The sequence below is a fragment of the Callorhinchus milii genome, unplaced genomic scaffold, assembly GCF_018977255.1.
Source record: "Callorhinchus milii isolate IMCB2004 unplaced genomic scaffold, IMCB_Cmil_1.0 Scaffold1274, whole genome shotgun sequence".
Lineage (NCBI taxonomy): Eukaryota > Metazoa > Chordata > Chondrichthyes > Chimaeriformes > Callorhinchidae > Callorhinchus > Callorhinchus milii.
The window spans coordinates 1-14,861 of NW_024706015.1; the positions used below are offsets into that span (position 1 = coordinate 1).

Genomic DNA, 14,861 nt, shown 5'->3' on the forward strand with positions numbered 1-14,861 from the left:
CTCCTCGCTCCCTCCCTCTCCTCACCCTGACCACTCCCCCCTCTTCGCTCACTCCCTCCCCTCCCCCTGACCATTTCCCCCCTCCTCACCCCCTCCCTTCCCTCCCCTCACCCTGACCATTCCCCCCCTCCTCGCCCCCTCCCTCCCCTCCCCTCACCCTGACCATTCCCCCCCCTCCTCGCTCCCTCCCTTCCCTCCCCTCACCCTGACCATCTCCCCCCAATGCTCGGGTCCTGACCCAACTGTCCGGCGCCTCGGGACCTCCTCCCGACGTGAAAGGCGCTATATCAAATGCAAGGATTATTATTATTATTATTATTATTATTATCCACATTATCCTCAGATCAAGTGTAGAAACCGATCAAAGTTCCCTCCCGACAATAAACGCCAAGTTATTTGAGGAGCGGCAATAATAAAAATGATCAAAGGTGCTTTGTTACACAGAAGGATTGGTAATGATTAACTCGAAGAAAAAAAAAGGAGGAGGAGTGGGGGGGTGGGGTAGGGCGGCTGGAAGAAACATGGACTCCCAAAAGCTTTGCCCCGATCCTATAATTTGGCTCCGCAGCCCTGAACGGGTGCCTCAGGGGTTTAGAAGACTTTTTGGGGGGTGGGGGTGTGGGGGGAGAGGGGGTGTGGGGTGGTTGGGGGGGGGGATCAGCCGGGTGTCTGACGTTTGCGGAAACCCATCGCCGTCATTTCGGAATGGAATGCGCTCTCTCTCTTCACCTGATTCTGGAGAGTATTAGGCGCAGGTTGGTTGGCGGGAGTCGAGGCTTTGGGGGAGTGGGGTATCGGGTGGGGGGGGAGTCCAGAGTGTGCATTCGGGGGCAACAGCTGGAGTCTAACCAACTAAACCCACACACAGCTCGGCCATCGAGAGAGAGAGAGAGAGAGAGAGCGAGTGCCGTCTGGCCAAGCTTTCCCGGCTCGGACCCCACTCCCCCATTAGTTAGTTAGTTGGGGCTTTGGCTGTGGGGGTAACGGGAGCCGAGGGGGGAGGATTCCCTGCCCCCCCCCCCCGGTGACTGGTCGGCCCTTCCAGGTCCTGCCGACGGGCCCGGGGCCGGGCTTGGGCTGTGCCGTCATCAGCCTTTGGAAGCACGAGGAACTGGGGCTGGTTCTGCACAAACCAGAAGAGCAGATGTCAACACGTTTTATGGCCAACCACCTGACAGTCAGACAGTTAGTCAGTCAGTCGACCGCGGCATTTCCGTTCAAGTGTGTTCCCCTTTCCACCCCCCAACCCCACCCCACCCCCCCCCCCCCCCCGCCGTCCTCCTCCTCCCCCACTGTGTGTGTCTCCTCCTCCGCCCCCACTGTGTGTGTGTCTCATGATCAAAGGCCACAGTGAATCACTGGGGGAAGGAGTGAGTGAATCTATAGACGGGTTCAAACACGAAGCTCTCACAAGACACCCCCCACCCCCCCCCGCGCGCCCCCCCACCCCCCACTCTCGCTCTCTCCCCCCTCTCCCCGTCTCTCTCTCTCTCCCCCCTTGCCCTGTAGCTCGGTCGTTAAGAGTCACCGCCGCGCAAGCGAGGACGACACGGGTCTGATCCCCGGGCGGGTCGGGGGCAAAACCTCAGGCAGGTTTCCTTACTCCCCCCCCAACCCCCCACCCACACCCACGCAACACACACGTGCGCGCGCGCGCGCAGACACACGCCTGGTTGCCCGGAACACCGCCGCGCGCACTTGGCCGCCGCGTTGCGCCCGCGGAGCCCATCCACCTCAGCGGCGTTACCCGCGAAGCGCTTCGAGGCGTCGTCTCGCCCCAACCGCTCACCCCCCCCCCTTTCCATCCCTCCACAGCCGCCGGTGGGTCAACGGCACCACCCGGTCTTCCGGGGAGAGAATTCCCAGCAGACGTAGTCCCGTCGGGGGAGGGCACCGACGCTCTTCCCGAACGATAATCACAACCGCGTTGCCCCGACCAAGCGGGAACTGGGTCGGCCGCGCGATCAGCGGGGAGTAAGAATTCCTCCCGACTTCTCCCGTGGGAGCGCTTCGAGGCGCCTCGGAAGACGCCGGTCATCAAGCACGAGGGGGAGGTGGTGGGGGTGGGGGGTGGTCACGCAAGCGGGACCGTCCGTCCCCGACCGAACGGGTCGGGAAGAAGGGGAAGGAAGGCAAGCAGCCATCTTGAGAAACACCAGGAGGGAGTACACGCGGGTGACCGGCCGGTTCAGGCCACCATTTTGTGTGGGCCTTTTGCTCCCTTTCCCCCCCACTTCCACCATTTCGAAAGCGAAAAGGAAAGGAAAGACCGGATTTGGGGAAGTTCGACCGAAAAAAAATAAGACCGAACTAATTTCCTCCGGGGTTTCGGCAGAGGACGTCGGTCTCTCTCGCTCTCTCTCTCTCGCGCGCGCTCTGGATTCGGGGAGCGCTCGGAGACCAAAGGGGCCCCCGACGGTCGCGAGTCGCGTCCGGAGGCCAAAAGCACTCGACGCCATCGCCTCCGAACGCGATTGGGGGGGGGGGGGGAACGACACACGACCCCCCCCCCCCGAGCGTCCGCGAGACAGCGCCGCGCGCGCAACTAACCGGCTGCCGCGTTTCGCCCCCACCCCAACGCCCGCCCGCCCGGCGCTAAACCCCTTATTCCGCGAAAGGTCTCGGCCGCGCAACGACAAGGAGTTGCGTCAAAACTCGACCATTATTATTATTTTCTTCGTGGGGGGGGGGGACGACGGGAGGCGAGGAGCGAGTCAGTAAGGAAATAAAACACGCGGCGCCAGACGGAAACGCGCCGCGAATCAACTCGGCCCCGCAGGTCAATCCGGTGAAGGTTTCGCCCCTCCGCAGAGGGGTGTGGGTGGGGTGGGGTGTGGAGGGGGGGGAAGGTTTTCTTTTTAATGCCCATCGACCGACAAACACATCACTTTAAAGTGCGACATTGAAAATCCGGGTGCATTTGTTTCTTTTTATTATTATATTTAAAAAATACATGGCAGGACACCACCCCGCGAGAAACGTACAAGACTTCCGCTGAAAACACTCGGGGTTATTTTATTCATGCTTTAACGGAATAGGGAAGTATAATCGACAGGCGAGAATCAAGCCCCACGGTCACCCCCACCCCACCACCCCCCCCCACACAAAAAAACATCCTCGTATTCAGAACGGCCCGACCCGAACGGAAAAGAAACGGTTCTCGTCCGTTCAAAGACGGGCGAGTCAGGAGCTGTAGACATCTTAGGACACACATACACACACACACACACACACCCGCACGCACGCACACCCCCTGGGAGTCTCCCCAACGCTCGCATCCTCTGCACCTTAACCAGCAACTATGTACAACTCAAGTTATGTCTCATAGGAATCCATGTTAATTAATTGCAATCCCTGGACCCCCCCCCCCACCCCAACCCGAGGAGGAGGAGGGGGTGGGGTGGGGTGGGGGTAGGTGGTCATGTCTTAAATGCACCAAACCCCCGGCTGAATAAACCAACCAACCGACCGACCGGGGATTGCAATCTCGCACAGAGAAAGCACCACAGAAGGCAAAGCCAAATCGAATGCAACGTCTCGCGGTCAACCTCTACCCACGGACGCTCCGCTCCCGCTGTTTTTGCGACGGGAGGGCCGGACAAAACAAAACAAAAAGGCTGCGAACACACCAATCGCTGCGTAGCTCGCCGCTGCACCCGGGGTGGGGTGGGGTGGGGGGGGGGTGGGGGTGCGCGCGAGCCACGCGCACACACACGCACACAAAAAAAAAAAAGGACAATAAAAAGGTTTTCGGATCTGAACAAGTCCACCCTGGAACGGCCGAAGAGATTTCCAGGACAGTGCGGGTAAACAAATACAAATTTATTGAACAGCATTTAATAAATACTATACAGACAATGCAAGATTTGTACACTTTCGCCACCCCCCCCCCACCCATGATCAGCACACACATCCCAAGAATTACCGCACAACACTCCACACTCTGAATAATCTCCCCCCCCCCCCCCCACCACCCCCCAGAACATGATCCTGAAGTAGGTCGGCTTAACGTAGTTAGCAGACTTCAAACAACGTCGATACTTCCTAGTCCGCAAATACATGGTTACATGATAAAGAATATCTAACGAGACTAATCCTAAAAGAGGGCTGGGTGTGAAAAAGTTGGCACCCAGAAACTTTAATGACCCCATAAGTACTTCTTTTTCCCCCCGCCCCACCCCCACGATACCAGTCCGGCACCCCCCCGGAGGGAAGGCCGAGGAATGCTTTGAAGAGCAAGCTGACCACAGAGGCTGCTGTCGTCAACACGATCGGTTCGGAGCATCCAGCCGATACCCAACACCGAATTCTAGTTTTGTTTTTTTTGTTTTGCTTTTTAAAAAAAACCTGCGACCGCAAAAATAAGTCAGCAATCACAGCATAACCTTCGAAAAGTTCGCAAACGGAATTAGATCAGGTCGGCCACGTTCATCGGCATCTCGTCCACAGTAGTGTTGTAGAAAGACTCGATGTCGCGAAGAATTCGCTTGTCTTCCTCGGTGATTAAGTTAATGGCAACACCTTTGCGTCCAAAGCGACCTCCGCGACCAATTCTGAGGGGGGGGGGGGGGACAGGAAACGAGACTTGAGTGCACTGGGGCTGGGCAGAGAGAGGAGGGGACCCTGGCCTGAGGCAGGGTCCAGGGAGAGACAGTAAATAAGACAGGACAGGAGGGTCACTCACCGGTGAATATAGTTCTCACGGTTTGTAGGCAAATCATAGTTGATAACCAGAGAAACCTGCTGCACGTCAATCCCACGGGCCTGAAAGCAACGACAGCCATTACGTTTGCGGTCGGTTGCCCACGGCACACAAGTAATTAGACGGTTAAGGGGGGGGGGGGGGGAAAAAGCTGCACAATCTGCATTTCCGCAGAACCCTTCGATGCAGAGTGTCACCCCCCGAGCGCTTGACAGCGACTGAGCGCGACACGGTCGAGTGAGTGCGCGCGGGTGCGACCGCAGAGGAAGTGCTCTGGGGCGCTACCCTGCACGAGACGCGCGATTAAAGACTCGAGGAAGGAAAGGGCGAGGCGGAGGGAGGGAGGGAGGGAGAGTTCCAGAGATTACCAGCTCCGTACCGAAAGGATGCAAGTCAAGTGGTTGTTTGGCCTTGTGCACCTTAACTCACCAGCAAGTCAGTAGTGATCAGAACACGACTGGATCCTGATCGGAATTCCCTCATAATAAGATCTCGCTCCTTCTGATCCATGTCACCGTGCTGCAACATTCAAACACGGCGAGTTATTGCAAGCCACGGACAATTTTAGCGTGGGAAAGGAGAAACGCCGCCCACACGTAGGTATATGCGCGGACTCTCAGCATTCACAGGTAAGGCTACGCTGGGGGTGCGAATGTGTACTCAAACCTTGACACAAAACACAGCGCTATAAAGACGGGGGAAACAAATGGAACACTTAACACCCGCAACCTCCCTTCGAAAGCCGCACGAAGCGCAGAATATTCGTGCTCGCAACACTGGGCCGCCCGTATCTCGACACGATTACATTACGTCTACATCTCAGATGCAACGGCCATTGAAAAGGTCACCAGTTCAGCCCGTCACTAAGAAGCAAATGATTTCAGCAGGTGCCGTACTAACTGCACGCTCAGCCGGCGGTCAGACAGAAGGCCACGAGCAGCGACTGCTGTAACAAGCGTTTCTTTGGTGTTAGCTGTACTCACCAGAGCAGACACAGTGAAATCCCGGGCGTGCATTTTCTCAGTCAGCCAATCCACCTTTCTCCTGGTGTTGATGAAGATGACAGCCTGTGTGATGGTGAGAGTCTCATACAGATCACACAGAGTGTCCAGCTTCCACTCCTGAGGAGGAACATAAAACATAAAGCAATCGATAAGCACTGCACAGATAAAAAATATTACACTGGAATTAAGATTTGTGGAACGCATGTAAACTGTTTTATAGTAGTGAAAGCCCAGTTAGATGGCAATCACAGTGGAGAACAGACCGTTCCTCTACCACAGAACCGAAACCCAGTGAAGTACAAAGACTTCGTGGAAAAGAAAGTTCTCTGGAAACACCCACTTCGGGTCTTCGCTCGAATCCCAGTTCCGCAATAAGGTCAGTGCCGGGTACATTCTGCGCTGTTACCCCAGACCCCAGTACACACGGCACCCGGAGACCAGCCTCACCTCTCTCTCTACATTGATGTAGAATTGACGGATACCCTCCAGGGTCAACTCCTCTTTCTTCACAAGAATACGAATGGGTTCACGCATGAACTTCTTAGTCACTTCCAGCACATCGACCGGCATCGTAGCAGACAGCAAAACCACCTGTGTAAAACACTCTAAATGAGTTGCACACGACAATAACGTCAAATGTGCAGAGCGAAAGCAGACGCCATGCAACTAAAAGGCTCTGGGCAGACGTATCAAGTCTGAACAGCAGGTTGACTTGACTGTGCATCCAACCACAAATTGCCTTTACACAGCACCCCTCCTGCGGGGTAGAGACCCAGAGCAATCGACAGTGTCGGGGTACGGTGCCACGCCGAGGGGAGGGAGGACTGGTGCGATGTCAACAACCACATCTCCAAGCAGAAGCACTGGACATTAAGAAAGAGGTCCGCAGCTGCATTCTCGATGGGCGACTATGTATTCTACGTCCCACAAATCCTACTGTCACCGATGAGAAATTCAGAAATTTCCAAAGTTCTCAACTCCAGCAAGACACTTGAATAGGACGTGGGCTTTAGCTCGTACCGAAGAGCCGTTTGATAGACTTAATGGAACTTGAGCACTCAAGTGAATTGGCAAAAAAAAAAAACAATCACAGCACTTGATAAACTGGTTCTATCACCTGGTCTCCAGTTGCCCTTTAGCAATTGCCTATCAAATTGTCCCTTAAAAAAAATCATCTGGTCAGTCAATCCACGACGGTTTGTGGGACACTGCTGTGAGCGAGAGGCTGCCGTGTTTCACCCACAAAATAATAACTCTACTTTGTTGTGTGAGACATCGAGAAGACAGGATAACGACTATTATCAAATGCAAGGAATATTATGATCATCAGCCCCCCCCCTTCGTTAGGCATCCCACACAAGTTTGCCCAATAATTAAATCAAATTGATTTGAAGCGACTGTACATGGTATCAAACAAAGCCTCACCTGGATGGTGGAGTTCAATTTCTGGAATATCTCATAAATCTGATCCTTGAACCCTCGGCTCAACATCTCATCGGCTTCGTCCAGAACAAATATTTTGATGTACCGCGGAGCTGAAACAAAAGATCAATCAAACGAGCTCTCGCAGAGCGGAAACGAGACAAGAATCTGCAATCACAAGCATCTCTGACCGCAAGGTGGAACCGGGCCAGAAATCCTCACAGTTGGGTCAACTGTTCCGACACGCAAAGCAGTGCGGCAGTGAACTCGCCCCTCAAACATCAGGGAAGCATCACTGCGAATCAGTCGCACCCGCCCGCGCCCCCTCACTTTCGAGCCAGCGCCAAATTTAGTAGCAGCCCAGCAGAACATGTCTGATGTCAGGAGTCTGGCATTTACTGGCTGGTCCACACGCTCCAGAGGAAATACCCACTTATGGGAAACGTGTCGACTCAAGTTAAAAAAAAATCCCAGTCAACTGGTGATCATAGTGGTGTAAAGATCGCTCCTCGAGAAACAGGAGGCCATTCAGCCCCTTGAGCCTGTTCCGCCATTCTATTAGATTCTGGCTGATTTGTACCTCAAATCCAATCACCCACATCCCTCGATGCCCAACTACCTATCTCAGTCTTGAAAATATAAATGGATCCAGCCATAGCCCACAGCCTCTTTGAGAGAGACTTCCAGATTACCACTATCCTTTGTGTGAATTTTTCTCCCCTGATTTCACATCTAAATGGCTTAGCTCTAATTAAAACCCACTGAAGCATAGAAAAATGAAACTCCCTGGAGACGAGCCACTTACGTCTGCATTTGATCCACCCAACAAGTCAGTGAGGGAAGCAGTAATCATTGGTAAAGAAAAATACAAAATCCCCACCCCCGCCATGTACACCAAGTGTACATTAATGCAGACCGTCTATTGTCCTTTCACAAACGCTGATCAACTGGGACGATTCTGGCCTCGACTACTCAAAGGGCAAGAGGTAAAGTCCTGATACTCACAGAGATACTTGCGGTTCATCATGTCAAACACACGCCCTGGAGTTCCGACCACAATGTGGGGAGCAGACGAGTGCAGCTTCTGGAGTTCCTGTCGGATGCTGGTGCCACCAATGCAGGCATGGCAAGTGCCTCCCATGTAGTCTCCCAAAGCCAAGATTACCTTCTGAATCTGAAATCAGGAACAACGCACAGTGTCAGAATCCTGACATAAATACATAATAATCCTTATATCTGAGTAGATTGAGTGACCAGAGCAATACATCTGTTTTTCTTGGAAGGGATCACTGGCCCCAGAAAAATGATCTGCCAATCAACTAACAAACGACCCACTTTCCTTTCTCCGTAGATCCTGCTGCGGAGTGTTCCCAGTGACTGCTGTTTTGTTTCAGATTTCCAGAACCTGCAATATTGCGCGTGTTGAACTAACAACCGGGTTCTTAAGTTACTGCCAAGTAAACCGAGGCAGGTGTGAGGTAAGCAAACTTGCCCAATGCTTCCCCCTGTCCGGGAATCGAACCTGGGTCCTCTCATTTGCTAACACTGTGCGACAGGACAAGTCATTTACCGGAGTCAATAATCGATTGCTACTTGTGGGTCTGGAGGAAATAAGAAAGCTTTCTCCTTTACAAAGACCTTTGCGATTGTTGCATGAGGAATTTTACCTGCTGAGCCAGCTCTCTGGTGGGAGCAAGAACCAAGGCCTGGGTCTCCTGCATATCCATCTCCAGCTGCTGCAGAATAGAGATGGCAAACGTGGCAGTCTTGCCTGTACCAGACTGGGCTTGGGCAATGACATCAAAGCCTAGGAGCAAACATCAACATCAATAATCACAAGGACGCAACTAACTCATCACCTCCAAGATATCCGAGTCGCGTGTGATCTGTGCCCACAGCATGAACCAACACACATTCACTGGTAGAATAAGGCTGGGATGAATATGGGACAGTTATTATACCCCGTGTCAGATTAAGATACAGCACCACATTGAGGTACATCTCCGCCCAGGTGACAGGGGATAAGAGACAAAGAGCACATGTTCCAGTCAGCAAGGAATATATCAGATCCTCTCATGAATTCAATTCACAAATTTAGTAAAATATTGCCGGTTACAATAATGCGACCATTTTGCAACTGCAGCTAAAACCCGGAAGCAAGAGTCCAAAGATAGTAGAGGGTTAAAGTCTCTTCCAATCTGCCAATGCGCTTGAGCTTTGCGCACAATTAAGACTTAACAGCCACACTGCCCTGTTCCTGATTTCCAGATCAGCGATCATTCAAACTGCCATCGTTCACATGACCTACCCTTGATGCAGGGAAGAATGGCCCGCTGCTGGATAGCAGACGGCTTCTCAAAACCATAAGCATAGATCCCACGCAGGAGGTTCTCACGAAGGCTCATGTCATCAAAGTTGTCGACAATCTCGTTCCAGTTGCTCTGCAAAAAAGTTCGAAAAGCGAATTTCAGTTCTATTCCTCACCCAACAGGGTAGCTCAGGTATCCATACCCTGCAATGACATCGGACCCCAACTTGAATTTCCACCTAATCCCCAATCTCTCCAGTCCGCTAAGCATTTTGCCTGTCACACACTGGCCTGATGCTTCAGGGAATGGTTACTTCTGTTTACAAGAGATAGCCAGCTGTGTAAAACAGGCCACAATGTGGCTGATTTGCATCCTCCCCCATGACACTGCCCGAGGGCAGGGCAGGATAACCTTGAACAGGAACTGTCAACACAGGCTGAAACCTGCAGGAACAGAGCATTGGTAACAAAACCAGCCCTTTAAAAAAATATAGAGGCGCTAAATCACCACAGTGAAAACCCACTGAATAAACTTCAAGGCTAATTCTGGCATCGGTCGACCATGATCTCTCAGCCACTGTGAAAGCAAAATTCCAAGCAGCTAAGCTACCCCACCGTGGGCGTGACCCTGCCACTGAAAGGCCAGGGGTAAACATTGCATTCCCTCAGGGCGAGGCCTGGGTCAGACTGTATTTATAGTGCAGAGCTCCTTTATACCATTCCGGAAAAATTCCACACAATAAAATACTCACCCAAACTGCACAATGGATTCCCTCAGCATCCAGTAAACCTCCTCACTCCCCCCCCCCCCCCACCTACCAAAACACCAGAGGTTTTACTCACTTCAATGATGCCTTCAGGTTCCATCCCTTCGGGTCCACTTGATCCACTAGGCCCCCCATGACCTTTACTTCTGGTGCAAAAGAAACTGGCATTAACCATCAGAGGCCGCAGAACAGACAACAAAAGAGACCAACATTGGCTGGGAGTTGGAACAGGGCGAGGGAACGTAGGAACGGGAGGCCATTCAGCCCCTCGAGCCTGTTCCGCCATGCCATTTGATCACGGCCAATCTCAAGCCCAGTCACGTAGTCACCTCAGCCTGGAAACATGAACAGATGCAGCCATAATCCAGCCCCGTTTTGTTCGGGGGTGGGGCTGGAGTTTGGGTTTAAACTCGGGTTAGCCTTTAGGATCATCAGATTATGATTAATAACAGCCTCGGGGGTGCTGTGTGGGGGGGGCGGAGAGATCAGATGAATGGCCTTCTCTTTGTAAATGAAACAAAATTCCCGTGGATTGACTCACTCGGTGACTAACGTTACACTCGGGGGGGGGGGGGGGTCAGGACATCCTCCGCAACGGAATCCATTGTCAAGGGGAGAGAGAGACTGACTCAGAGACTGAAAACCGCAATCACGGTCAGTCAGTCAGTCAGAGTGGCGGCGCTAGGACCCCGCAGTGCCGGCTGAGCGGAGGCTGTGGAACAATGCGGGGCTGGTGGGGGGGGGGGGGGGGAAGAGAGAGAGGGCTCAGACGCATGCGCGCGGCCGGGGCATTGACGTCATCGGGCCAGGCTGCCGCATGCGCAGTGCGCGAGGTGCCGCCATGTGGGCCCGAGAGGAAGGCAGACGAGACGGATGCGCGGCCGCCATTTTAGCTCAGCGCCGGTCGGACGCCCAGCGCCCCCCCCCTCTCTCTCTCCGCCTCCCCCCCCACCACCACCACACCCCCAAAGCGGGCACAGACATAACGTATTCTCACTTCAAACGTCACAAACGTATATATATATATATATATATAAAAATATTCTCTTGATCAAACCCCGGTCCTCCCTTCGCTCGCGGCGCGGAGGTAACCGAGAAAGAGCGAGAGTGTGAGCTGCGGGCGGGGGGGGGGGGGGTCACGTTACTTCCAACCCACATTAAAAAAATAATCACCCTCTTCCCTCTCCCTCCCCCCCTCCACACAGTCCCCTTTTCTCTCCCACCCGACTCCAGCGGTCGCGGCCATAATGGCGGGCGTCCGTCTTAACGGCCCGGGTCGATCGGGGGGGAGAAAGGAAATGGCGATCGGTGGGGGTGAGGGAATGCCACGGATCGCCCCCCCCCATCAACAGGAGGCGGTAGGGACCGGATAACGGGGGTGGGTGAAGAGATCGTAACCGTACCCTGTCACGAGATGACGGTGGGGCGGGCAAGCGAGTGACGTGCGCGCCAACGGTATCGTGGCTGTGACGGTGGGAGGAGGAAGAGGGGGGGGGGGGGAAGAAGAGGAAGAGGGGGAGAAGAGGGGGGGAGAAGAGGAAGAGGGGGGGGGGGAGAAGGGAGAGGAGTTAACGACCGTTAGGATTAACGGTCGATTGGGGAGGGGGGGCAACGCGAGCGCGACGGAGAGACCGTTGGGCGGGAAGAAAAAAAAAACCGCCTCTACGGGGTCGCCCGAGGAAGCCCCCGCGGGTGAGGTGTGGGACCGACAATGGATGACGACTAAGGGGCGGGAGAAAGCGCCTCTACGGGGTCGGACGCTCGAGGGAGCGCGACCCCCCCCCCCACCACCTCCCTTCCCGCGGGCGGTTGTGCGAGAGGGCGACGGGACCGGTCGGGTCGGGGAGAAAAGAAAGGCCCTGCGGTACGGGGTCGACCGAGGGAGCTCCGCGCGGGCTGTGGTGCGCGAGGCGAGAGCGCGCGCACGCGGGCGCGCGCGAGAGAGAACACGTGACACCCTCTCCTCCTCCTCCTCCGCTCTCCCCCCCCCCCCACTCCACCCAACCGCCGACTCCGAGGCCGCGCGCGCGCGCGCTGCGGCCTCCCCTCACTGCAGCAAACGCCACCCGCCCCCCCCCCCTCCTCCCTACCCAACGGTCCTCGCCCCCCCCCCCCCCCCATCGGGCCGACCTCCCGCTCGCGAAAAAAAACACGGCGTAGAGAGAGCGAGAGAGAGAGAGAGAGAAGGTAAGGAGCGGCGCAGCGGTTCCGCTCGCGTGGTCTCTCTTTTTTTTACACACACACACACTCGACGACGACGGAGGGGAAGAAAAAAAAGAAAATGGCCGCTCGTCGAGAACACGAGGCCCCGCTCGCCGCGGGGTGGGGGGGGTTGGCCGGGAAAGGGTGGCCGGGGGTAGGGGGGGAAGAGAAAAATCACCTCACTCGGGCTTTATTTTTTAAACCGCCGTTCATCGGTCGCGAATGTGAATTACGTGAAAAACGAGGCCTCGGGTCTCGCGTTCCGCTCCGAGGCCGCGCTCGGCGGCGGCCGGAATGACGGGGTGGAGGGTGGGGGGAAAAGGAACAAACCTGAAATCCGCGCCGTCGTCTGACATCGTTTTACTCTTCGGAGCTGAGAGACTTGCAGCTCCCGCCGCGGCTCCTTATATATCCCGGGCGCCTCCCTGGCCCGCCCCCCCGAGCTCGCCGCCCATTGGCCGGCCCGCACGCCCTTCAACGAGGCGCCGCGCCCCATTGGTCGCCACCGCGGTCGCTCACCGCCCGGACGATCCCGGTTGGCCGGCGCCCGGCGGATGCTCCTACCCCCCCTCCCTTTCCCCGCCTCCCTGCTTTGTGATTCGCCGGCGGAGACCAGGAGGGGGGGCGGACGCGTCCTGATTGGCCAACCGGTCCGTCACTCCGCGCCGGCCGGTTTCCTGATTGGACGGCACACGAATGACGTCCCGTTCTCCCCCGCCCGCCCGCCCGCTTGACGTCACCGGCGATGACGTCGGCGCCGGCCGGTCACCAGAGCCTTGAGCGTCAGAGCACTTCCGGTCCCGTTCCCATTGTGTGTAATGGAGGGGGAGAGAGAAAGCCGCTGCTAACGGTTCTCTCTCACGGTGTTGCTCACAAGAGGGCACAACAGCTTCTGGTCCAAAGGGAGGGGCATTTTTTTTGGGGGTAGGGGAGGGGGAGGGAGGAGAGAGAGCAGAGGGGGGGAGGGGGGGGACACGTGATGCTGGACCGGAAATGGGAATTCCCATTCCAGGAGAGCACGTGGTCCCATTCATGTCCCAGAGCAGGAATCCCCCCCCCCACACACACCCATCAAACACACAGTCACTACACTTGGCGGCGAATCCCGTGAGGCGCCTGCCAGCGCTCCCCCCGCCCCCACGCACACACACAGTCACTACACTCGGCGGCGAATCCCGTGAGGCGCCTGCGCGCGCTCCCCCCCCCCTCACACTCACAGTCACTACACTCGGCGGCGAATCCCGTGAGGCGCCTGCGAGCGCCCTCCCCCCCCCCCCCCCCGCACACTCACACGCATACACACAGTCACTACACTTGGCGGCGAATCCCGTGAGGCCGGGGGGGGTGGGGGGGGTTAGAGATTCTCCCTTCCCCACGAGGACAACGGGATGTCACGCAGAGCGTCGGATCGCTGTGGCCCTGAGCAAAAAAAAAAAATCTTTGCACTCGGGTTACAGAGCAGCAATACGTCTCGAGCCCGTGTCTCGGTCTCGTCTCCGTGTCTCGGTCTCGTCTCCGTGTCTCGGTCTCGTCTCCGTGTCTCGGTCTCGTCTCCGTGTCTCGGTCTCGTCTCCGTGTCTCGGTCTCGTCTCCGTGTCTCGGTCTCGTCTCCGTGTCTCGGTCTCGTCTCCGTGTCTCGGTCTCGTCTCCGTGTCTCGTCTCCCGAGGGCCGGATCTCCCGTCCGGCGCCTCGGGACGTCCTCCCGCCGCGAGAGGCGCTCCGTGGACGGAATCTTCTTGTTCCCACATCTTCGAGGCGTCTTCGCGGAATTGCGGGCAAAACGCGGCGGCCAATTGCGCACAGCGGCGTCCCACGGAGTTGGGAGTTGTGGGGTCGCGTGACTTCATTTTTTTTAAAAAAGGAATTATTCCCCCCACCACTCCCCCCCCCCCAAAAAAAAGCCAATCGACCAACAACCAGGTTCCTACTTACTTGTCCGTGTGGGCGGAGTAAGGAAACTCGGCCGACATTTCGCCCTGACCCCGTCCGAGAGTCGAACCCGGGGCTCTCGCTGGCGAGGCGAGGGCTCTAACCGCTGAGCTCTCACACGGACACGCACACGCGCACACGGACACGCACACACGCGCACCAGACAGCGGGGTCTGTGCTCGAGATTCAGACCTTTATTGTGTGAATACAAGAGACGAGACGTCTTGATTTCATACAACAGTGATAGATCGTACACGAAGAATATCCGGCACAAGAAATACAAAAAACACAACACCGCACCCCCCCCCCCCACCCCCCAAAAATGCCAGACAGAGGGATCGAGTAACAACCCATCTCTCCCCCCACTTCCCTCCCCCACCCCCCCCCACAGCCCCAACCCCAACCCCAACCAACGAGAGAGAGAGTCCTGGCGCTCTGTATGGAATCTTGGTCCTTGCACAGCAGGGCCCTGATCGCTGAGCCTCGGGAGAGGATGGGGGGGGGGCGCGGGGTGTGGTGGTGGGGG

At 56.0% G+C, this 14,861-nt stretch overlaps 1 protein-coding gene across 2 annotated transcripts; it reads right to left on the bottom strand.

Annotated features, from left to right (window-relative positions):
* Positions 1-2,909: 2,909 nt before the first annotated feature.
* Positions 2,910-12,808, bottom strand: LOC103173311 (eukaryotic initiation factor 4A-II). Of its 2 annotated transcripts, none has more exons than XM_042346662.1 (11): positions 12,736-12,808; positions 10,280-10,346; positions 9,437-9,569; positions 8,796-8,935; positions 8,134-8,302; positions 7,132-7,241; positions 6,154-6,297; positions 5,686-5,823; positions 5,132-5,221; positions 4,685-4,764; positions 2,910-4,553 (listed from the first exon to the last, which is right to left on the bottom strand). In XM_042346662.1, exons 1-11 carry the CDS (start codon positions 12,759-12,761, stop codon positions 4,409-4,411), a joined length of 1,242 nt encoding a protein of 413 aa, XP_042202596.1. In that variant the 5' UTR covers positions 12,762-12,808; the 3' UTR covers positions 2,910-4,408. The 2 variants fall into 2 exon arrangements, with proteins under 2 accessions (XP_042202596.1, XP_042202595.1); XM_042346661.1 differs by having other exon boundaries at positions 10,280-10,349.
* Between the last annotated feature and the right edge of the window lie 2,053 nt (positions 12,809-14,861).